Source organism: Juglans microcarpa x Juglans regia, chromosome 6S (genome assembly GCF_004785595.1).
Source record: "Juglans microcarpa x Juglans regia isolate MS1-56 chromosome 6S, Jm3101_v1.0, whole genome shotgun sequence".
Taxonomy (NCBI): Eukaryota; Viridiplantae; Streptophyta; class Magnoliopsida; order Fagales; family Juglandaceae; genus Juglans; species Juglans microcarpa x Juglans regia.
Genome location: NC_054605.1, coordinates 9593363 through 9619576, shown reverse-complemented (window position 1 = coordinate 9619576; position 26214 = coordinate 9593363). Strand labels below are relative to the sequence as shown.

The following is a 26214-nucleotide window of genomic DNA, read 5'->3' as shown; positions in this document are numbered from 1 at the left end:
ACACGTGAGACTGCCACATGGAAAAACTCTCTTTAAAAAGTTTTTAAAATATTATTATTTTAAAAAATTAAAAATAAATAAATTATCCCTTCTCTCTTTCTTTTTTTCTTTTAATTTACTTATTCCTTAATTTATGAAAAGAAGAATACCTTTTTTTTTTTTGTTTTTAACAAAACTTTAGCACAGTGTGAAATTTTAAAAATAAGAGTTTTTCTGTACTGGTACGTGTATCTGCTTATAAAACACGACCAAAGGTCCAAAACAAATCCGTCGAAGATTGTCTGTCTCCGATTCCATCTGGATAGGAAGACCCGAGCTTGGAATAAAGTACCGTCTGGGTAACACGAAAAACACGTGCTCCGATTCCAAGTTTTTTATATTCTCTCTTGTTTTTGTTGCGGTGTTGCAGAAGAACAAGCAACTCTCTAATGGGGGAAACAATTAAGGATGGTTTTCTAGCGGCTGTGCATTCCACGGTTTTCAAAGAATCGGAAAATCTGGAAGGGGCTTGTGTTAAGATTGAGGGTTACGATTTCAATCAAGGAGTAAACTACTCTCAGCTTCTCAGGTCCATGGTCTCCACCGGGTTTCAAGCTTCCAATTTCGGAGATGCCATCGATGTCGTTAATCAAATGGTGAGTTTTTTTTTCCGAAAGAACCCTGATATTGCTTGATTGATGCGAAACCTACTCATGTATGTGTATGAGTGCATATAGATTGTTTTTAAAAGAGCTTTGGAAATGGTTTGAAGTTAGATTGGAGGCTTTCTGATGGGATTGTTACGGAAGATTGCAGTGAGGAGGAGAGGGATCCGATCTACAGGAAGTCTGTGAGATGCAAAGTTTTCCTGGGTTTTACTTCAAATCTTATATCTTCTGGTGTTAGGGATGTGGTTCGCTATGTTGTTGAGCATCATATGGTGGGTAGGGCTGTAATGCTCTTTATGTTTTTAATCAAAGTTTCATTTTTCTTGGTTGTAAGGTAGGAAAAGGAAATACACAAGTATATCTTTTATCATTAGAAGTGTTCTCTTCTGAATGTAGGTTGATGTAGTGGTTACGACAACTGGCGGTATAGAAGAAGATCTTATAAAATGCCTTGCACCCACCTATAAAGGTGACTTTTCTCTACCTGGAGCCTATTTGCGTTCAAAAGGTCTGAACCGCATTGGTAACTTGTTGATACCTAATGACAACTACTGCAAATTCGAGGACTGGATAATTCCAATTCTTGACCAGATGTTGAAGGAGCAAATTGAAGAGGTATATCTTTGACGCTGTTCTACTACGAATTGAGGATTGCATACTCAAAGTCATTTGCTACTCATGACTTTCTTTTGTGATTTCTTTTACGGTCTACTCAGCTTGTTTGATGTGTGCAAATTCATCATATTTGAATCTGGACTCTTGGGTTTGCTCAAGTTCGGTGGAGTCATATATCTGGTGGGCTTCAACTCTTGCGAAACTTATTTGTGCTGTTACATAAGTTTTGGTCTTCCAACCCACATTTGCTTTATACAATGCATTGGGGAACTGTGAAGAGAAAATATTACTTTTAACATGTATTTTTGCATTTTCTTTTCTTTTTGTCCCGTTGATGGAAAATTCATTTCTCTCCCACTTTCTTCTTGGTTATGCACTGCTCTTTGTGAAAGTTGTCTGGATTTCCTCATCTTTTTTCTTTTTGGTTTCACAGAATGTATTATGGACGCCATCTAGATTGATTTCTCGCTTGGGAAAAGAAATTAATAACAAGAGTTCATACCTCTACTGGGCATACAAGGCGAGTGCTCATTTTGGGAGTGGGCCTTTTTTTTTCCCATCTAACCGTGTTTCTGAATGTCATGGATGCTTATATTTCATTTTTTCTCCTTTGTTTATGCTCAACATTGTTCAACGTTCTTGCCTTTTGTTGATAGGTAAAATGATGTCATTTAAATAGTAGCTTCAGTGTTAGTTAAGGGATCTTGTATTATTTGGTAAGATTAGCAATGATGCCAATGATTCCAACCTCGTAATTAAGAAATTTTGTTTCTTAGATTTTCTAGCTACCCTATATACCAGGAAAAACGAGGGGCTGAGTTATAGAATTTTTGTTTCTGGTTCTCTTATAACCTATCTCTCTTTTGCTGGCTCAAATTTGAGTTCTCAAGCAACTTAAAACTCTTTAGCGACACACTTAAAGGTCTGTTTGGGAACACAATTGTTTTCAAACTACTTCACTACTATTCACAAACAATTAACTACTATTCACAAACTATTTCACTACTATTCATAGATGATCTAAGATACTCTTTAACATCCAAACAGAGCCTAGGAGGAGGGGGAGAGAGAGAGAGAGAGTTGCAATATGAAAATCCAGAAGAGAGTTCTAGAACAAATATACCGTCATTTTAATGCTTTTGACTGTTTGAATTCACTAAAAAGAGCTTAATTTAGATATTTTATCTAGATTTTTCAGATTCCTCTCTATGGATACTGAGATTCTAGCTACAACCTCCTTACAGAGCTTTGGTTAACATGTGAATGCGTATTAGAATTTTGTACATGCTTCAGACCTTGGGACTTTGTGTAACGTGCTGCTAATTCACTGTGATTGTTTGTATGATCTGTACAAGTGACCTATCAAATTTGGCCTTGAAAAATATTTTTGGACAAGTAATTATAAACAATAACATGTCCTGGAATAATAGGAATGGGACTGGAGAAAAGAAAAACTTTAATTTATATGGATGGCTTTTTTGGCTGTTGATGTGTATTAGATGTTTGGGCGATAGAACTCCACTTAGTCATGGAATATAGTGCACTTGCTACTATAAAGTGGTTGCCCAACAAACTGCTACGCAAGTGGTAATCTTGATAGTCACGGAGATTTGATCTTCTTTGTTGATTGTACTTGCAGAACAACATCCCAGTTTACTGTCCAGGCCTAACAGATGGCTCACTAGGGGACATGTTGTACTTCCATTCCTTCCGCAGCCCGGGTCTGATTATAGACATAGTGCAAGGTATGCATATTCATTTTCAATACTGTTGCATGCTTGTACCTTGCAAGTTGAGAAATTTTTTATGATGAGGAACTCCAGAGACTATGCAAACGCAACATGTCTTTAATCCAGATAAACTCTGTAAAAGAATAGAACAGCATATTACCTTACAAGTTCAGAAATGAAACTACAATGGTTAGTTTTTGGCCAGATATTAGAGCCATGAATGGTGAAGCTGTCCATGCAAGCCCTAGGAAGACCGGCATGATAATTCTTGGAGGCGGCCTTCCTAAACATCACATTTGCAATGCGAATATGATGCGAAATGGTGCAGATTATGCTGTGTTTATCAATACTGCACAGGAGTTTGATGGGAGTGACTCTGGAGCTCATCCTGATGAGGCTGTCTCATGGGGGAAAATACGAGATTCAGCTAAGACTGTTAAGGTATATCTTCTGTACGTCTCATCATCACTGTGCCTTTTGACTTTCAGCTTTCTTTTGCATTACAAATTGTTTACAAACGCAAACATGTTGTTTGCTATCTTTCCTTGTATGCATGAGCTGTTTTGCCTTCATTTCAGTTATTTGCTCATATATTATGTATATATTTAGTTGTATGCATGCATGCCCTGTATATAAAAGTTCTATGGAAATATGATTCTGGTTGTTCTCCTTTTGATTGAATTGACTAGGTACATTGTGATGCGACCATTGCTTTCCCTCTACTGGTTGCAGAAACATTTGCCTCTAAGGAGAAACAGTTTCTTCAAGATTAAGGCTTGATACAGATTTTGACTAGGTACAGATTTATTTAATAGCTGTGCACTGATCTTAACAAAGCACTTGTCAGTGAAAATTGTCCTGCTAGCTGCTCTAGGTATAGCCTCTTTCTGCTTGTCACTTAGAACCCCTGAAATATGTAATACTGACGTGACGGGGTTGGGACTTAAAAGGCAAACTTGGAGACGCCGATATATGGTCGGGAATGAGCATTCAAACTTAGGTAAACTAGACGCATATCTGTACCATGCCCATGAAAATTGTTTGACTTTTTAAATCAGTTTATATCATGATTCTGGATTTTTCGGAATAGGGCATTGTTTGATTAGGAAGAACTGGGCAAACCAGCTGTTATTACAGCTATCTCAGCTTATTTTGAATTCAATCCCACCAATAGCTCATGGGTGCAGGCCTTGGTCTTGAGGTATCACTTCCTTTAAGATCCAAGGTTCAACACCTCATGGGTGTAAACAATCATTTGGGGCCACACCCCTTGGTGAAAAGTCAGCGATTTAACGAGTTCTTTGCAGGGAAACTTCCGAGGGTGCGGTGCACGGGACTGGGGTTTACTCTGCAAGGGTGGATCCGAAGGGCCCTGCCTTGGAGATGTTTCCCAACATTAAAAAAAAAAAAAAAAAATATGCTGGGTGGTAGCTAAGGGGCATGATTGGTCTGGTAATTTTTATTCTGGGAGGAAACAACTGAGATTGGTTAATGTAGGCAAGACAATCTAAAAGTGTTTGCATGAAAGGAGTCTTAACACGTCCTGTAATCTTGTGGATGGGGAGATTGGATAGATTAAGAATGAAGATATGCAGATTTTACAGTGTATTTACCATTGTTATCTAGGGTCCAGATGATCATCCCGGGAATTACTAGAGCCTGCTTGATGAATATGCATTTTCATAATTTCATGCACACTTACCTCATCCACCAAGTCCTGGAGTTTGTCGAAAGTTTACTCTCTCATGTTCGACTTGAGCAGTTCCTTTTAGTTTTGTGAATTGGGTTGCTTCTGTATCAACCAATGTTCAAGTTGATGCGTGTTTTAGGGGAAAGCATGTGTCTATTTCTATTGGATCTCTTCTCTCTAACCACCCTTTCCAGAAGAACCTGCAGTCAACTTGTTTTGATCGCATCTTGCTCATGAAGATGCAAACCTCATATAGCCAATAGACCCGAATTTACCTGAGTCTTTATGCAGATTGATTTCCATACTTTTCAGCGTGCAGTGGTGTCATTTATTTTCCATCAAAACTCCAAAAAGATTTTCAGCATGGTATCCAACGTTTTGCATAAATGAGATGGGGAAAAAAGGCCATGAAAAAGAGTTTTTAAGAGAAATTTTGTTCTTTATCTTCAATTTTGCCATATATGGTCACACTAGCCGATATATTATATTTTAAATGACTTTTTATTTAAATAATTGACTTATGAAACCATTTGAAGTCTTCAGAAACTTTTTCTTGAAATTGCGAAAGCAAGAAGAGTGGGATTGAGATTTTTTTACTACCTACAATTCGAAAATAGATAGTCACAAAAGTTGATTTCACTGTATTTAATACAGCGAGATCCATATGCTATGTCAGTCTTTCTTGGAATTGTAGGTGTTTGGGACAAAAGATAGGAAACTCTGATCCGGAGTAGCGAGGCTGAAATGAATGATATCAAGATGTTTTTGCTTTAGCTCGACATCTCTAGCACAAGTATTCAAACTAAAACGAACAGGGGAATCTTCCTGAACATTATGAGTAGATCTTCTAAACAAATTTGATAGCCATAGCTCCAGATTTCTAGCCTGCACAACCGGCTCCTTCTCTGGAGATTTAGATTTTGATACCTTTTAAAAGACCTATACTCTCGCCACGCAGGAAAAGCCTGGGGTGAACTTCCTTCCATTTCTGGAGTAAATGTAAATAACAAAGGGGAGGGGGTCTGCTTGACATAAACCTCAACCTGGATAAAAGAAAACCTCGAGCTCTGTTTGGAAAGAAGAAGACCATTGGATTAGATCAAAGGTTTTTGTCGTGTTAATCTTTTGTTGTCATCAGACCTTCATTCCCACTTTTCCTTTTCATGTTGGAGAGTAGTTCATTAGCACCCGCACTTTCCCTGTATTGTACTAATTCCTATTCCTGAGTTTGCATTCCATAGAAAATGGTCCATCCATCCATTCATCCATGTTCTGTCGAAAAACAATAACAAAAGATGTGTCATATGTATCCTAGAAGCCATGCCATACATCTTGATCTTCTAACAAGTAGATCAAAGGTCGTGGCTATAAACCACAGCCAGCAGAAAGACACTATAGTAAACTAGTCTGGTGCATTTCTTATAAAAACTCAACTTCCGCAACCTTCATTTTCTCATTTGGGGAGACTAAGAGTATACTGGGATAACTAGAGATGAAAAACCTCGATCGTCAGCAGCACCCAAAGAGGGTTACTTAAATTGGTCACCCAAAAGCAAAAGCATATGTGCATGACATCAATGCACAAGATATTTCCCACATAAATTTACTTTTGGATTTTTAAGTTATTTCATCTTCATGTATTACTACTCTCCACTTTTTCCCACCAAACCCTACTTTATGCAAAGAAGGAATATCCCTGAAATCTGCTGTCAATTTCTTACTGTCATATCTATCCAATACAAGTACTCCAATGCTAGGCTAAAGACCTCTGTTACACAATATGAAAGCACATGTGCACTTTATTAATTGAAATCCATGTGAGGTTTGCATGATATATATTTTCTCTTTGGGTTTAGGGACATTATATATATATATATATATATATATATATATTTATATTTATATAGATCATTTCTTTGAGACTAAGAAAACACTTTTGCTTTTAGTGCTTCAAAGCAAAAGCTGAAATCAAAGGAAGAAAGTGACACTCTTGTACATAAGGAGAAATGGTATACACGGATGTATGGCCGTCCTAAGCCCACAAAAAAATTATTACTTTACAATTCACAGGCTTTTATCGGTTCATATTGCCATTATTTTTTTATTTTTTTATTCCTATTAAATCAATTGAGTTCTTCTACTCATCATCCCGATATCACATTTGTTAAGAGGAAAAAAAAAAGAAAGATATTATTCTAAAATGAATAAGAAGTTTTGAAATATATTAAAATTGAATATTAAATTTTAGAAGTAAAATGTGTAGACAGGACCGATTCGCTTTTAAGTTCCGTTTGGATATAGAAACGGTTTCATCTTATCTCATCATTATAGTTTTATCAAATTTTCACACAAAATATAATAAACAATTCAACTTTTTCAAATCTTAAAATAATAATAATTTTAAAAAATAATATTGTAACGATATTTTATTCAACTTTCATCTAAAATCATCTAATCTCATCTTATCTCACTATCCATACTACACCTAATGGATAGCCAAAAGAAAAGACACAAACATCATATCTCATATAGTTTTTTTTTCCCCTTTACAAGTAGCATAAAACATGTACAGTAAATATATACAGTGGTTAAGATAATTTTTTATTCAGGAAATGTGATAAATGTGGACTTGATCACTTGGGAAAGTCATTTGAGGATGAGGATTGGTTATCTTGTTTTTACAGAGTGTTATATTCTCAGACAAACCGAGATAGAAATCTTTGTTCTTACAGAGTCTCATATCTCATAAGGTTTTATCATTAGAGAGCTTATAGAAGTTAAGACAATGTCTGTCACAAAAAAATTTGTGTGTAGAGAAGTCCCAAACAAATGAGTAGTTTGGCTTGTAATATGGATTTTTTCCTTTATTTATCAGTTATAGTTGCAACTTCAGTTTCATTAAATGAAATAAAGTCTATTTCCCATAAAATAAAATAAAAATTATTAAAAACTTAAGTTTCATTGAATGAAATGAAATCTATTTGATATAAAATAAAATAAAAATTATTAAAAACTTCAATTTTATTAAATGAAATGAAGTCTATTTTCCATAAAAAAATATAAAAAATTAATTCTTAATTTTTATTTATCTACCGATCACTTAAGTCACATCAAAAGTTAATAAAAGAATAAGAGTAATACTAGGTATAAGTTTTAAATAGATAAAACTAGCGTAGGCCCTTTGTAAAAAAGTGAGCCTCACTAAAAAATAATGGTTTTTTATTACAATTTTTCAATGTGAGATTTATTTATTTTATAAAGGCTTACGCGAGACTTGTTTATTTAGACATTGTACAAATTATTTCTCAAATAATAATGGTTAAAATAGCATTTTGTGGGATCTGAAATATTTCTTTTTCTGTGCTTAATTAGTATTTTTTTCTATATTCAAAAATGGAAATGAGTAACTTACAACTCATTTTTTTTCCTTTTTTGGAAGTGCTTTTGGTTCACACTACTACAAAATTCATGTTTTACTCTTCTAAATTATATAAAAGTAATCATTATACTTAAAAAAAAAGGTAAAATTTCTTTTGCAATTTGTTTTCTGCATTAAGATGCAATGTTAATTAGATGATGACTTATAATCCCATACTTTTCTGTCAATTTTAACGATCACATATTTGATTTTCAGGAATAGTTTAAGATGAGTACTAAAGGTATAAATGGATTATATAAAAATAATTTCATAAATTAATATAATTTCATATAATTCTTCAAATCTACTTTACAATCTGACAAATCGCATTAAATTATATTAATTTGTAGAATTATTTTTATATAATCTCTTTATAGATAGAACACTTCTCATAGTTTAAATTAAATATTGTCATATCAGCACGTTAGTATATATGTCTTCGCACAAACTTGTGAATATAATAGATGCCCTTTGATTAATAATCCTAAATAATCGGAATTAGAATATACGACTCGACCTTACCATCCTACCCTCTCTTAATATTAAAAATATAATTATAACATTTATTTAATGTGTCTTAATCATAAAAGTTAACTCTGGATTTCATCCCTTAAATAAATAAAAATTAAGGCACAGCATTCCATGATCAGCGTATCTTTAGAATAAAGAAGAAATAGCACCCCCTCGTGTTAATATCCAACAAATTCCTTTAAAAAAATTTCCTATTTTTTCCACTAATAGGGCGTGTAAATATAACAGTTCTTTATTTGTCGCTTGAATTTATCTCTTTAATTTGACCGTTTATATATTTTATTTTTTTAATTTTTTATTTAATTATTAAGGAATTGATTATTAGTATATTAGTATTTGTTTTAAATATTTAAAGATGTTTAAAAAGTGAGTAATGTTATACACTACACTCTCATTCTATTTTAATCATACTAAGTGATATGTGTCACATTCATCACTCTTAGATGATAAAAAAATATGCAATAAATAATCATTTAATGGTGATAAATGTGTCACATCATACTTAGTGGAATGAAATTACTGGGATGATAGTATAGTTTATAGAATTTTCCTTAAAAGGTATATGAAAGAAAAAGTAAAAAAAAAAAAATACAATTTACAATGAGAAGCACGTCCAGCGATCAAACCTAGACAGCATAGGAGCACTACCCTAAACTGAAAATCTATCACTATTAGGGGTGTAAATTTAAACCGAAAAACCGGTCCAGACCAGACCGAATCGGACCAGTAAATCCGATTTTGAACCAGTCCGATCTGGAACCGGTTCCTATATTATGAAAACCGGCCGGATCCGGTCCGGTTTCAGTTCCGTAGTTTCCAAGACCGGACTGGACCGAACCGGACCGGTTGGAAAAAATATATATATAAATTAATTTTATATATTATATAAATATTTATATATATAAGTTTTATATATAATATATAATTATATATTAAATTTTTATATATAATATATATAATTATATATCATATATGAAATAATTTTATATTATAATTTATAAATTATAACATAAAATGTTAATCTTAAATATGAATATTTGTAATTTGTTTGATCATATGTTATTAATATAATTATATATAAGATAATGTTATTATAATTTATAAAATAAAAATTTAATCTTAAAGATGAAAATTTAATTGATCATATGCTTTAAACATAATATATATATTAAATTATTAATAACATTTTCTCATAAGAAATAACACTTTATTATATATTTTTTATATTTAAAAAAAATCGAAAAACCAGATCGAACCGGACCTGAAACCGGTAAAACTGGAAGTATCGGTTTAGGAGGGTAACCAGGGCGTAATCGGTTTTGAAAAATGCAAAACCGGTACATACCGATTTGGTCCTAAATTTTGTCAAAAACTGGACCGGACCGATTACACCTCTAATCACTATGCAATGCGCCAATGTTACATGGATACTCTCAAAATCTAACACCCTTACTACTTTGAGTCAATCCCAACTAATTAAATAATTTCCGTAATGAAATAAATAAAACTGTCCAATATAGAATAAAATATACGTGTCATGTTATATACTATGCTTTAATATTCACACTCTTATCATGCAATATTGATCATGTCTCATTATCCTTTGACCATTTGATCAATGATTTGTTTTTAAAATAATAAAATTAAGAATCGACAAATAATATCATATCAACATAGTAAAATAAGACCGAGACGATTACTTCATATATAAAATTTCTATAAAATAGCTCATGATTGTGTACACAAAAAAAAAAAAAAAACAAAAGGCCATTTTCAGTGTCTGATCTGATTGTCTAAAATACTTGAAATGATTAGAGATGACAATGAGATTATGGGAGAGAATAAAATAAATAAAAAGAAATGAAGCATCGCCATGATCCGCTTCTCATATCGATCAACTTCAATATGATTAATCAGGGTTGGTTCGGAGGTTGAGATATATATCGTCATCTCATCTTAATATTTAAATATTATTTAAATATAAATTTTTTAAATTTTAAATTTTTTTCTCTAATTATTACATTTTTTCTAATTTTTCAAACAAAATATAAAAAAATAATTAAATATTTTTAAATTTCAAAATAAAAATTATATTCTAATAATATTTTAACTTAATTTTTTTATTTAATTTTTTTATTTAATTTCTCAAAATCTAATAAAATATCTTCACTAAAATATTTTTATTATTATTCATAAATTTTTCACCCCAACTCATCATCCCTCCACCTCAAAACCAAAAAAACGGTGCTTTGGTTTTGGAAAGAAAAGCCGAGATCCGGTGCTCATGCGGGGGGTTCCACCGTCCATTGTATTTAATTGTTTCCATAAATTTATTCGGGTACTTATAAATTTTGTATAAAAAGATGTTAAATATAATTAAAAATGTTAAATAAATATAAGATTTACATAAAAATAATACTTATTTTTTATATCTATATCTCCTCGACTATGAATTTTGAGATCATTTTTTCAAGAAAATTTTTATTAATCATCCCACATATTATACATCATACTTCTTTTAATTCTTTTTTTCATAATAAGTATGTAGTGTATTAATGATGAATAGAACAACTTAATTAGTTTAGTAAGGATTAAAAAAATTTTAAAATAATAATTTTTTTAAATATATAAAGTGTATGATGTGGGATGCATCCAGCAGCGGACCTATGAAGGGGCATGCCCCCCCCCCAAAAAAAAAGAAAAAAAATTAATATATATTAATTTTTTATAATTTAATAGGATGATATTAATCTTATTTTGTGTTAGCCCCCTCTATAAAATTATTTTGATTTTATAGATTAATTACTTATAAGTCCAATTATATTCAATACTTGATGATTTTGTTTCTTTAAAAGAACGCAAGTTACAATTTTAGACATTTTATATTTCTTTTGTTTGATATATTTATATGAGTATCTTTATGTTATTTCATTTATATATTGTTCTTGATATATTATATACTTTTTTAATACATAGATTGTATTAAACATATTTTATTTTTAGTTTAGATCTCACTATCAGATTCTATATCATAGAAAAAATTCTATAGAAATAGAACAAAAAATATTTTATTATAGTTTTAGCTTTGCTTGACCCCCTAAAACAAATTCTTAGTTCCGTCACTAGATGCATCGTCTCTTTTTTCAAAACCAGTACATGAATTTCACTCACATGGGTTACAAGCAATCCCGATGCATGGTTTAAACAAGAAAAATGCTAATCTCCCATCCCAAATGTACCGCTCGGTTTGACCACTCGGTATTTTTTTTTTTTTTTTATTGAATGATGATAGAAGTGATTTTAAGTGTATTGGTATATTTTTTTATTTTTTAAAAATATTTAAAAATATTAAAAAAATATGAATAGAAAAATGAAAAAAAAATACTTTTACAATTAGCAGTAACACTGAGCGATGCTACTTAGGCGACAAAGTAGCACTACTCTTTAAACAATTCTATGGATTCCAATGTTACCAATAATGTTTTTTTAAAATAATAATTGTTAAATGTTAAAGTAATTGTGAGGACCCAATATTTGTGGTAAATTAGTAATTCCCAAATCAAAATCAAGGCATTTTAAAGTTGACACGGTATTTTTGGGGGAGAAATTCTACTTACAACCGCCCCTTGCGTAACCCCATGCAACCGGTGCCCATTTTTATGAAAAAATTTATTTTTTTAACATTTTTGTCTCGTCTTCTTATCACTTCTTTCCCTCTTTGTTTCTCTATCAATTTTTTTGACCTTCTTCTTCCTCTCTCTACATTTTCAGCACTTGAGCTTTCTAAGAGTTGAGCCCTGCGCATAGTCTCCACTACATATTTTTTTAGCTTTTCCATGCCTCTCAGCCTCTTGAAAAGCTTCACGTCTAGCCTTTCCAGCCTCTACCATGGCTAATGTTGGGAGGGAATCCAGAAGTTTCTACGCTCTTGGTAATTCACCAACTCACCTCACCGTACGTAACTTCTAGAAATCACCCGACGACACCAACCTTCCATCTCCCTTCCAATATACATTCTCCTGCGAGCCAATTCAGCAGCAGCGAGTGTTTTGCATTATATCGGTTAACATCCTCTTTGGTTTCTGCTTTGTCCAGACAAATTAACAAGCACTAGTGCAATGGCTGAAGATGAAGTCATCACGGTCTACTACAGCAACGCCATCACTGACTCCAAGAAGAACCCATTTTCGCTCAAAGCTGGACTAACTCAAATGCTGTGTGGCGAGGCTATTCTCGAAGTCACAAACGCCGATCAAGCCAAGATCGTTGAAGAAGCCGGTGCTTGCTGTCTTATTGTATCGGAGCCTCTCCACCGAGGTATTTCCCACATGCCCAACCCATCCCTAATCAAGGAAATCAAACGCACCGTCTCGGTCCCTGTAATGGCCAGAGCCCGTGTCGGTCATTTCGTCAAAGCCCAAATCCTCGAATCCATTGGGGTTGATTACATCGACAAGAGTGAAGCTCTTGCTCTTGCAAACGAGGAAAACTTCATTAACAAATATAAATTTCGTTGCCCATTTGTTTGTGGATGTCAGGATCTTGGGGAAGTGTTAAGGAGAATAAGAGAAGGGGCAACGATGATTAGGACTCAAGGGGATTTATTAGGATCTGGAAATATAGCAAAGACTGAAGAACTTGAGAACAATAATGGGTGAGGTAAGGATTTTGAATAACATGGATGAAGATGAAGTATTCGCCTTTTCGAAGAAGATAGCGGCGCCGTATGATCTCGTGGCGCAAACCAAGCTGTTAGGCACTATAATGATCCAGATGTGCTGGTGGAGACTAGTTGCGGGTTGGCGGGTAGCATGGTTGGTCTGAATCTCGGCGAGGACAGGATCGAACAGTTTGCAAATGAAGGTGCTTAATGGTTCAACATGATAATGTAGATGGTATAAGACTATATAAGTGTTCCATCTCGTCGTTGTGCTCATTTTACCATGAATCTGATACCAATTTGGTCTTGTTGAATCTGATTTTGTGGGAATACAGAAAAGGAACTTGAATAAGTTCGTGAAATCTCGAGAACAATAATGTGGCAACTTGCATCTACACAATAAACCATATAGTCACTTCTGGATGAAGAACCCAGTTGTTGTTTACTATTAAGTGGTTTGTAGAATTCAATTTGAGAGGAGAATCCGTGTTAGTTGGTGCCAAAATTCCCATACTTCACTTGTAATGCATCGTTATGATATGATTATGTTTCTTAAAATGGATATTCTTATGTTTGTGGAAATACATTGTACTCGACAAAATTCATGCATATGCTCTGTATTCGATTGCCTATTCCCGTCTCTCTTTTCCATGTATTTTTTTTTCCTACTCTGTCAACTCTAGAGCGCAGAAACTTCTGGATTCCCTCCCAACATTAGCCATGGTAGAGGCTGGGAAGGCTAGACGAGAAGCTTTTCAAGAGGCTAAGAGGCATGGAAAAGCTAAAAAAAAATGTAGTGGAGACTATGCGCAGGGCTCAACTCTCAGAAAGCTCAAGTGCTGAAAATGTAGAGGGAGGAAGAAGAAGGTCAAAACAATTGATAGAGAAATAAAGAGGGAACGAAATGATAAGAAGAAGAGACATAAATGTCAAAAAAATAAATTTTTTCATGAAAAGGGGCGCCAGTTGCATGGGGTTACTCAAGGGGCGGTTGTAAGTAGAATTTCTCTTTTTGGAGATAGATTCACAAGACGACTTTCCTCTTGGAAAAATAGAGAAAAATAATTGAAAGTAATTTGACAGATCAAAGAAGTGAGTGAGAAAGTTACACCCATCTGAAATAAAATATTCTTATTAGTTATTATTCTCTTCCTACAACCAACACCTTACGGGGATTTTTTTTTCTCTCTATTTCTTCTTCATATTATGAGAGAGAACTTGACAAAAATAAGAGAGAAGGGTCCGATGAGATGATAAAGAGTTTGAGGAGAGAGAGCTTGTTAAGACAGAGGAGTCCGATAAGACGAGAGAGAGTAAAATGATGGGTGAAAATGACGAGAGAGAGTGAAATGATGAAAGAGAGAGGGAGTCTGATGAGGAAAAAAGAAAATATTGAAAAGAATTTTAAAAGAGAGAGTAAGGGGTTGATGAGATGAGAGAGAGTTTGAGGAGAGAGAGAGAGAGAGAGCGAGATGAGATCGAGGAGAGAGAATGAAATGATGGGTTGTTTTATACGAAGTGTGGGATGTCTACAACGCCTAATATGTAGAATTACTCATTCGAAATTGATAGACAACTCTGTAACAAAATAATACTTTTTTTAAATTTAAACGCATCAAGTTAAAAATAAAAGTAAAAGAATTTTTTTTAAAATTATTATTTTACAAGTAGTTGTATAAAAGTTTTGTGATGGTAGTAACTTTATCAATTTTGTTGGAGAAAAAAATTAAATTGACCCATGGAATATATGTTTCTTGTGACTAAAAAAGTATCAATTTCGTATCGACCCATCAAACATTATGCGTTGATATAATTTCCCGCGACACCCACCACGTATTCTACCAACTGACAATCAAAACAAGGGTCTCAAAAAACTCAGTGACATGAATTCCCCGTGACTTCAACTTTTCACACCAACAACATATTCACTCACACCCAATATTATGAATAGAAAAATTATATTTGCAGTCCCTACTTAGAGATTGTATGTGTAGATTCTTTATTAAATAAGAAAAAACATCATTTTATGAAGGATATTTTTATAATTTTAAAAAAATTTAAAGATAAAATTGCTTAGGCTTGCATTATAATCCCCAAATGGAGATTGTACGTAGCATTGCTCAATACTAGGTTATGTGCATGCAAGCGTATTAAACTCATTTATATATGATATCGTGAAGAGTAATACTATAAATCATATTCTCATTTAACTTTGATTCCACTCTATAAAAATGAGGTATTTATATCACTCTTGAATTATCTTTTTTCTTAAAGAAAAAAATTTAAAATTGATGGAAAATATTATCTAATCTCAATAGGATGAGAGTGTAGTTCATAGAACTTTTATATCGTGAATGAGTTTGGATTGCATGCGAGAAGAAATGATTGAGTTTTAGGGTTTTAAGTTTTGAAGTAATTAATCAAAGAGAATTACAAGTAATACTACTACCATAATAAATCATAAATACTAATTTATTTCGTGTGCATATTATATTGGCAGTAGGGGTGGCAAATCGTGCTTTCGGGTCGTGTTCGTATCATGTCAAGTCATAAACATTCGACTACATAGGTCAACCTGAACCCAACCCCTTAAACTAAACATGTTAAACTTCCAAACCATAACCTAACCTATTTAGATAATGGATTGGGTCGTGTCGTATCACCCGTTTAGACCCATTTAATAATTGATTAGAAATATGTTAACACAACATGACTTACTTAAACCCGTTTGTTTTATGTAAATAGGTTGAACTAAAACGCATAACTCATCTGACCTAATTAATATAATTTTACATAAAAGTTAAAATCTATATTTATTAATAACCACAATATCTTAAAAAGTATATATCAATATTTTTCAAATTTTAATATATAATAAAATCAATATTATAAACCATATAATAAAAAAATATGAGCATAGGTTTAAAATTACAATCTCAACAATAAAAAAAAATAAGCATACTGAGAAATACCAAATTACAACTTAACAATAATAAAATTTTAATTTTAAAATAAATTCTAAACGGGTCAACATGGGTTGATTTTGTGTTAAGTAGGTTAATCCGTTTATAAATCGTGTCTTAATGGGTCAACTCATTTTGACCTGAACTTGTTAATATCAAACTCAAACTCGCTAATTTCATGTCGTGTTCGTATTAGATTTACGAGTCGTGTAACATATTGACACCCCTAATTGACAAATCTTGTGACGAAAGATGTGTGGAATACTTACTAGTCCTTTAGGTAAGGTAAACTGCAGCATTGCAAGGATGGAGGGAAATTGATACGACCATTAATGTTATGTATAGAATACGAAAAATATTAGGTTGTAACCATGGTTTTGTTTTCTGGGTTTGAGCGTTCATGTATTTTAATATTATTTTAATGATTAAAAAAGTAATTATTAGTAATTTTATATTTTTTTAATGTTTAAAAATATTAAAAAAAACATTTAAAAAGGAAGTACAAATGCATTAAGAGGCACACATATATGTTGGGTGGCAGTGTAGCATTGTTCACAAAATAACGTAAGCATAGATCAGTAGGTATGGATGATGAGTATGCATGACATCATGGCAAACATTTAATTTTGAGATTATTTTTGGTTAAGAATAAATTATGAAAAAAATGGTTATTATGAATTGGACAAAAAAAAAAAAAAAAAAGGAACTGATTTATCCAGTAAAAATAAGTGCTCTTGTTAGAGGACACAAGTCAAGCTACTAGTTGTATTACAAAGGAAGCTACAAGTCGTTAATTATTCTTCTGCATTTGTTGTATTTTTGTTATATTTTTCTTTTACTTTTATTACAATTTACCAGCTAGCAATATGACAGCTAAGACAATTCTGTTAGTTGGTTATGATTCCTATCTGTACATATACCATTCTTTTGACCCTAGAGGTCGCCAATGTATTTTCCTTGGTTATCGTTTTGGAACCAAGGGATATAAACTTTAGATCTTCAAACTCACTCCATTTTCATATCACGAGATGTTGTCTTCTATGAGCATATTTTCCCATTCCAAACACCTTCATTCGTCTCTTCTCAACTTCCTCAATCTACTCCCATTTTCAATTTTCACTTCCCTGCTCCTTGTTGTTTTTCCACTAATCTTCCTCCCCCAACCTCTCAATCCACTGCTGGTGCTTCTCTTGATGACTCTACCAACCCTATTTTACCACTCAACAACAATTCATCATCTCTTTTCCCGGGCCTTTCCATTGACACAACTCATGACCAGCTTTCACTTAGCCCCCTTCAAAGATCCACTAGACTTTGGATAGCACCAAAATACTTACAAGATTTTCAATGCCAATTGGTGTTGCTTAACTCACCTCACCAATCGGGTTCCAAGGTTCCTGCTGCTTCTCATGGTAAGTCTTTTCCTTTATCTAATTGCATCTCTTATCAAAAGTTCACTCCATCTTTTCAAGCTTTCACTTCCTCCATTTCAATTCACTCTGAACCCACATCTTATAAGCAAGCTTTAAAAGACTCTAGTTGGTGCCAAGCTATCGAAGCTGAAATTGGAGCTTTGGAACAAAACCATACTTGGACAATCACTGATCTACCTGCAGTGAAAGAAACAATAGATTGTAAGTATGTTTACAAAGTGAAATTTAAATCTGATGGTACTGTGGAGAGATTAAAAGTTCGTTTAGTAGCTAAGGGATACACCCAACTTGAAGGTATTGATTATATCGAAACATTTTCACCAGTTGCAAAACTTGTCACCGTGAGGTGCTTACTTACTGCTTCAGCAGTTAAAGGATGGTTTTTACATCAATTTGATGTAAACAATGTTTTCCTTAATGATGACTTAACCGAGGAAATTTATATAAAAAAACCACCTGGGTATGACAAAGAAAAACCTAACCAAGTTTGTAAGTTGCACAAAAGTCTTTATGGACTTAAACAAGCCTCTAGGCAGTGGTACTCCAAATTCTCTTCCTCTCTCATTGAGTTTGGTTTCATCCAATCCAAAGCTGACTATAGTTTGTTCACTAAACATGATGAGACCTCTTACACTGTTTTATTGGTTTATGTGGATGACATTGTAGTTGCTAGTACTTGTCAAAACTCCATTGATTCACTCAGATTTTTTTTGAATCACAAGTTCAAAATTAAAGACCTTGGTTGTTTAAGGTATTTTTAAGGCTTGGAAATTGCTCGATCCTCTCAAGGCATACACATATGTCAAATGAAGTATGCTTTGGATATCTTGGTTGATTCGGGCATGCTTGGTTGCAAGCTCCTCAAGCTTCCCATGGATCAAAATTTTAAACTATGTAAGGATGAGGGCACTCTAACTAATCCAAGGTTGTTTCGAAGGTTAATTGGGAGATTGCTGTATTTGAAAATTACAAGACCAGATCTTTGTTTTGCTGTCCAACTCTTAAGTCAATTCATGGATAGGTCGACATCTTCTCATTTGGCAGCAGCTTACAAAGTCCTCATATAGATCAAAACAACCATTGATCAAGGCATTCTACTCTCATCTTCTTCTCAATTACAACTTAACGCATATTGTGATTCAGATTGGGCATATTGTCCCGACACTCGTCGTTCCACAATGGATTATCGTATCTTTTTAGGCGATTCTCTAGTTTCTTGGAAATCCAAGAAACAAACGGTCATCTCTCGCTCTTCAGCTGAATTTGAATACAGATCTACGGCAGCCACATGTTCTGAATTAACTTGGCTTCGTTACCTCTTCACTAATCTTGGCATCCATCATCCTCAAGCTGTCCTCCTTTTTTGTGACAACCAAACGGCTCTCCACATTGCTGTCAACCCAGTGTTTCATGAGAGAATGAAACACATTGAACTTGACTGTCACTTGGTAAGAGATCAGATTCAAGCCGATGGGTCACTACAGCTCATGTGTCCTATGAAACTCAGCTAGCTGACATATTCACAAAGGCTTTACCCTCTCATCTGTTACACTCACACATGCTCAAGATGGGAATAGTAAATTTCTTTTCTCCATCTTCTCAGGGGGGTGTTAGAGGACACAAGTCAAGCTAATAGTTGCATTGCAAAGGAACCTACAAGTCGTTAATTATTCTTCTGCATTTGTTGTATTTTTGTTATATTTTTCTTTTACTTTTATTACAATTTACCAGCTAGCAATAGGATAGCTAAGACAATTCTATTAGTTGGTTATGATTCCTATCTGTACATATACCATTCTTTTGCCACAGACGTAAATACATTGAGCATAATATACCAGAGGAAAAGTTTCCTCTCCATCAACCTAGCTCTTTGTTTTTATTCTTCCTGTTTTTTACTATCTTACAACTCTCAAAATAAAATAAGAAAAAGGCACAACTGAATTATCCAATAATATAACACCAGATCTAGTCAGCATTCCGCGTGAGTCAGCCTCAATGTCTAGCCAATAGTAAACAAGTGGGTAGATTTCTCCAATAGAATAATGCCACGTCATCTTCTATGAATTTTTTGCCTTCCTCTACTTGGCCTATTATCGCGGACATTAGGCAATAATATTGGGCTGCTCGGAATAGCCGAAATAGTTCGAAACGACGAAATGAAAAAGAAAAATCGGAATGAATGTATGTATCAGCTACTGTATTGGTATGGAAACTTTTCTGTCTTTTTGAAATTAAAGATAATTTTTTCTTATATTTTTAGAATTATATAACATATATGATATGTGGCATAAAGACATTCAAATATAATTATCCTATTTTTAATCTTCTACACTGATTTAAAGGTAAAACTATTATCAAGATAACTATTTTTCATTTTTTATTGGGCTTTATAAAAAAATGTAATGATATATTACCTACCTATAATCATTCCACCTCATTAAAAATGAATTTTAGTTTATGAAATTATCTGTTATTTTATATAAAATAATAATTAAAAAAATTATGAAGGAGTTGTAGATTTACCACTTTCAAATTAAATTATACTGAGTGATATAATTTAATTTATAAGAAAAAAATATAGATTTAAATTTTTATAAATCAAATCTAGTCACCTAATAATTAGAGGTGTCAAATTGTAACACAAGTTATGTTTGTGTCGTATCAAGTCATGTATATTATACTATATGTGTCAACTCGAACACAATCCATTAGTTTATCGTGTCAAAATCTTAAACCCTAACACGATCCATTAACATAACGGGTCGTGTCGTGTCAATCCGTTAGTAAATACTACGAAATAGATTAACATGACACGACCAAACCCGTTTCAACCTGTTTATATAAATGGGTTAAACAAATCCAAAATTAACCTGTTTGACCTGATTAAGTTTAGCATAATTTTATTTAATGTTAAAATCACAATATATATATAAAAAAAATATAAAACTAACTACAATTATAAAATTACAATCCAAATAATAAAAATATCGAAATTAAAATCCCAACAATTTTACTTTTAAGTATAAGGGTATAATTGTAACTTTAAATTTATTAACTAAAATTACAATCCAAATAATAAAAATATTGAAATTAAAATCTTAATAATTTTACTTTTAAGTATAAGGATATAATTGTAACTTTAACTTTGTTAACAAATCATAACGGATTATTATAGGTCAAAACGAGTTGATTCGTTATCAATCTGTTAAGAAATTATGTTCATGTTGAATTAACGGGTCGTGTCACATATTGCTACCCTTACTAATAACGTAGATGGCATTATTCTCGAATATGGAATTCACTTGAAAATTTAATTTTTTAATAATAAATTTCATTATTTTTTTAAAAGAGTATGCATTATACAATTTATAATTGTATCCAAAATTATTAAAAAAAAGAAATGCTTTAATGATAAAGAAAAATTTTATAAACTAAATACCATTAATCCAATTAATTAGATAGAGACATATTAATTTACAGATTTAATTTTATTAAATATTTTATTACCGCCGCACTTCTAAGAAAAATAATTGCTCCGTACTAAAAAGGTTCTCCCAAGCATGTGGTTAACGTACAAATTTGTGGCCCCACGAGGTCGCGTAAATTCCGTAGCATTTACATATCCACACGTTTTTTTTACGTGTGAAATCTGTGCGTTTATTCCCAAAATACTCTCTCGGATTCTGTTTAGATATTGAATTGGATTGAATTAAATTGAGATCAACTGATAAAATATTATTAAAATATTATTTTTTAATATTATTATTATTTTAAAATTTAAAAAAGTTGAATTATTTATTATATTTTATGCTGAAATTTAAAAATATTATAATAATAAATTAAAATAAATTAAGATGAATTTATGTTATAAACGAAGCCTCAAGTTTTGAATCTACGACTTCTTTTTAAAATGAAAATAATATTAGGCAGTTTATTTTTTTAATTTGATTGTTTATGTATTTTATTTTATTTTTTAATTATTTTTATTTAATAATTAAAGAAGTAATTATTATTATAATAGTACTTTTTAATTTTTTAAAAAAAGTTTAAAGATATTTAAAAAATATTGAAAAGTAAAAGTAAATAGAAAAAATACAATTTACACTAGGGTGTGTTTGGATAGACATTTTAGATAAGATAAAATGTGATGTTTTGAATAGTAATAAAACTTTTTGAGTTAAGATGATATGAGATAGTTTGTAAGAAAGTGTGTGTTTTGTATATTGAGATGAGATGAGATAATTTTAACTTTTTTGGAATTTGATAAAGGGGAGGGTCCCACTGTGCATTTTTATGTATTGTTCAAACACTGTTCACATACTGTTTACGTCAATTTTGACACTGTTTACGCACTTCATGTAAGTTTTTACTGTTTTATACTGTTGATTTTCTGTTCATTTAAGTGGATGTTTTCAAAACTTAAGAGATGAAATATTATGTTTTATAGCCAAAACTACTGTACGGTACAATTTTAGATGAGATGTTTTTATCGAAACTGTCTATCCAAACACATTTAAATGTTTCAAAGTTCATGTCAAGACAGATTGTGCGGAAAGGAAGAGCTTAGATTTAGAGTCCTGCTAGGTATAAATCTCAAATAGACAAATTTCGTATAGGCTCTTTGTAAGAAATTAGTCCCACTAAAATAAAATAAAATAAAATTATACTTTTTAAAGTGAGGTCTACTTTTTTACAAAAACTTGCATAAAATCTATCTATTTAAAACTTTACAAATCATTTCTCATCTATAAAACACATCAATATATAATTAGAGATAAATACATACATAAGTGCTTATCTAGCATTTATTGTTGCTTAAAAAGTTTATAAGAAAATAATAAACATCGTAAAACTCCACTTTATGTATTTGCTTTTTTTTTTTTTTCTAATTTAGACAGTAGAGGTCAAATATAAAATCTCAAACAATTCAAAGACTTGCAATAATCTCTCAATTTATAAAAGGAGAGCACTGGAATTGGCAGATGAACATAAATAAAATATGTTTTATAAAATAAGGATACTGTTAATAGTTTTATTCATATTAAACACATAAATTAGAAAAAATTATATCTTAGATAAATGATATTTATAATAGCGCTGTCTATTTATTTTGAAAAATAATTAATATAAAATTCAAATAAAAAAACTAATTTTTTAATAATTCTAGCATTGTTCAACGGGAACAAAAACAGAGCCACTGCCATAAAATCCGCACTAATCCGCCACACGTCTGTTATGTACTCTCTCTGTCTCTCTCTCTAAGCTGGCAGCGAAGAGACTCGTCCATCCGTTTGTATTCGCTTTGCCTCTCTCTCTCTCTCTCTCTCTGTCTCTCTGTGCCATTTGTTTTTCCGATTGTACGGCCCGGGCAAGACTCAAACCAGAGAAGCAAGAATAAAGAAGGAAGAAGAAGTGAAAAGGGTTAGTCGTCGGAGATGTCTGGCACGTGTGGTGGTGACTCGGGTGGTGCGGGAGAGATCATGCTGTTCGGGGTGAGGGTGGTGGTGGACGCCATGAGGAAGAGCGTGAGTATGAGCAATCTGTCTCAGTACGAGCTGCATCCGCAGGAATTGGGTTCCGTGGTTAACAACGGTGTCAACCTCAATAACAATAGCAAAGAAGATGTGGCCGCAGCAGCAACTGCTGCAGCTGCCGGCGGTTATGCCTCCGCAGACGACGCCGTTCCCAGTTCTCGCGCCAGCCGTGACCGCGAGCGCAAGCGAGGTCTGATTCAGATCAACGGTCACACACATACACACGCTTCTTAATCTCTCTCTTTTTTCTTTCATTGCCAAAATAATTGATTTCTCTGTTTTTCTGTATTTTAATTTGCTCGAATTGGAAGCTAATGCTAATTTTCTAGTTCAAACAGATCATCAAACTATTTTTAATTGATAAATCCTACTTCATTCATTCATTTGTATGATTGTTTTACTTTTACCCCAAATCATGCAGTATTTGATTTGTTTGTAGAAAACATTTTGTTTTTTTCAGTATCTTGGGTCCTTTTTTTTTTTTTTGGGGGGGGGGGGGGGGGGGGGGGGGGGGGGGGGGGGGGGGGGGGGGGGGGGGGGGGGGGGGGGTTGGAGTGTTATTTGATTGATTTTTGGGGATAATGGATTATAATATATATATATATATATATATATATATATATATATATATATATATATATATATGTTATGCAGGGGTTCCGTGGACGGAGGAAGAGCACAAGCTATTCCTGCTGGGTTTGCAGAAAGTAGGGAAAGGAGATTGGAGAGGTATATCAAGAAACTTCGTCAAGACCCGCACGCCGACGCAGGTCGCCAGCCACGCTCAGAAATACTTTCTCCGCCGCAGCAACCTCAACCGCCGTCGCCGCCGAACCAGCCTCTTCGATATCACCACCGATTCGGTAAAGTTTTAATTCCACTTTTCTCATATTCTTTCTCTGTCCGTGTGTTTGGTTCCTGAGACAATAATTTTCTATTTTGAATAACTTTTTAATTTCTTCTCGTAACGATTTCTTGTAGACGTGGAGAAGTTGACCTGATTTGGGGCAAATAGTTTTCAGCATTCTATTTTTACAACAGAAAAAAAATCAAATGGGATGCTAAAACTTTATTTTTCTATTTCTTTGACAATTGCCTATGTAATTTTTTTTATTTGTTTTTGTCTTATGATTTTTTCTTCGGTTTTCTGTTTTGCTACATTTTTGTAGTTGAGAGGAAAACCGAACTGAATAGAATTGTAACTTTCCAAAAACTGAACTGGCTGAGGTTTGGAGGGTAAGATAAGATGAGATGGTTTTAGATGAAAGTTGAAAGTTGAATAAAATATTTATTATTGTTTTGAGATTAAAAAAATTTGAATTGTTTATTATATTTTATGTAAAAATTTAAAAAAATTGTAATAATGAGATGAGTTGGAGTGATTCTTGAATCTAAGCTAGGCCTCAATGTTTTTGGTCCTCTTGGTTTCTTAGAACTTGTGGATGTTGATCCGATTCATTCAAGGGAAAGTAGTCGTCAACAGGGACATTCTTGAATTTTCTTGTGTTTTCCCCTGGGAAAAGAAGGTGTCTTAATTTCTTAGCATTTTCCTACATTTTCTCAACGACCAACCCAAAAAAATTTAAGACCAAGCTTTTCATGACCGTTTTCCCAATTGCGTGTATCAGGTCACGGCAACTCCAATGGAAGAACTACTGGGGCATCACCAAGATACTGCCTCACAGCCACACCCATTGCCACCTCCGCCACCGGTCGATACTTGCAATTTTATTGTGTTTCCAGTGATTCCTGCTTTTCCAGTGACTGTTGATCCGGCAGTAGTTCCGGTCCCCATTATCAGTCCATTGGAAAACCTATATCTAGGACGGGGAAATGCAGCTGCGTGACGCTCGTCCGTCCGATCCCTGTTCACATGGCTCCTCATGCTCTAGCTCTCTCTGACCTTAGCTTGAGAAATATGAAGTCGGCTACCAATCCCCCACTGCGGACGCTAAAGTCATCTTTGCCATCTGGGCAAAGGGAGTCGCCATCAAGGCACTCAGCTTTTCAGGCAATGTCAAGCTTCAACAATGGTGATAGCATAATCACTGTAGCCTGATGAAATATGGAAAATGGTTCATAATTAGAGCAGATGGGTTAGATAAATTTATCTCTAAATGGTTAGAGAAGACAAGGTAATTAGATGACTGAGATTGATCCTAGTTTGTTTTGTATAGACCCAAAAAAGAACTCAGTCCTTTTCTGCTTGTTGGTTTATGCGATTATCTTAGATTCTTGTTCTTTTGGATGTTTTCTGCTGTAGTTGATATAACTGAGAATAACAAGGGCTTCATTGGCAGGTGTTTGGGTCTACCCTCAAGTTTCTAGTGGTTTTTATGGCTATTCTGGTCTCTTTTTTTTTTTTTAATTTATTTATTTATTTATTTATTTATTTTTATTTTTTTATGACTGGTGGAGAGGCATTTTCTTCCCCTTTTGGGTGATGGGACACAAATACATTAATATTTTATGAAAGTGGATTGAGTTGAAACTCAATAATGCATCATGGTAGGTCTTGTGGTATTATTAGTGCTGTGATGTGGATCATACATTTTTGAAGGCTTTTATTGGAAGTAATAGTATAAAATTAAAATGGGTGGGGGGGGTCTTTGTTTTCACTACTTAAAATTAAAAGGTTGGGGGACACAAAATTCTGCGGTTGGAGTTCCTTTCTTGACATTCTTGTTGAAAGGATCATTTGTCAATTGTAAAAGATAAGAAAAGGGTCTCTGATAAGTGAGACTTTTTCCAATTTTGAAAATGAATATTGCTATGGGCAAATTTGTTTCAGGTAGGGGTGGGCTGTGCTGTCCCGCCCCGCTTTCACTCCGCCCCCGCATGGCTGGACAGGCAACCCCGCTCTGTCCATGCGGGGGTGGGGCTCCCCGTCCAGCATCTAGGGCCCTTAGCGGGAGCGGGTGGCGGGGAGGGCCCAACCTCGCCCCGCATTTCCCCCGCCCCCTGCCGCCATTTATATATATATATATATATTA

General features: G+C 33.3%; 2 protein-coding genes and 1 pseudogene across 5 annotated transcripts; all 3 read left to right on the top strand.

Annotated features, from left to right (window-relative positions):
• The first annotated feature begins 346 nt into the window (after positions 1-346).
• Positions 347-4075, top strand: LOC121237870 (deoxyhypusine synthase). Of its 4 annotated transcripts, none has more exons than XM_041134777.1 (7): positions 347-635; positions 752-919; positions 1044-1262; positions 1696-1782; positions 2902-3007; positions 3198-3433; positions 3682-4075. In XM_041134777.1, the coding sequence occupies exons 1-7, from the start codon at positions 429-431 to the stop codon at positions 3763-3765; spliced, it is 1107 nt and encodes a 368-aa protein (XP_040990711.1). In that variant the 5' UTR covers positions 347-428; the 3' UTR covers positions 3766-4075. The 4 variants fall into 4 exon arrangements, with proteins under 4 accessions (XP_040990711.1, XP_040990713.1, XP_040990712.1 ...); XM_041134779.1 differs by having other exon boundaries at positions 494-635; positions 756-919; XM_041134778.1 differs by having other exon boundaries at positions 496-635; positions 796-919.
• An 8674-nt stretch (positions 4076-12749) lies between these two features.
• On the top strand, positions 12750-13502 carry LOC121236601 (annotated as a pseudogene).
• Positions 13503-22878: 9376 nt separating this feature from the next.
• Positions 22879-25564, top strand: LOC121237350 (transcription factor MYB1R1-like). Its single transcript, XM_041134056.1, is given in 4 exon segments — positions 22879-23411; positions 23876-24084; positions 24850-25056; positions 25059-25564. Coding segments are annotated over 4 exon segments (927 nt in total). The 5' UTR covers positions 22879-23122; the 3' UTR covers positions 25281-25564.
• Positions 25565-26214: the final 650 nt, after the last annotated feature.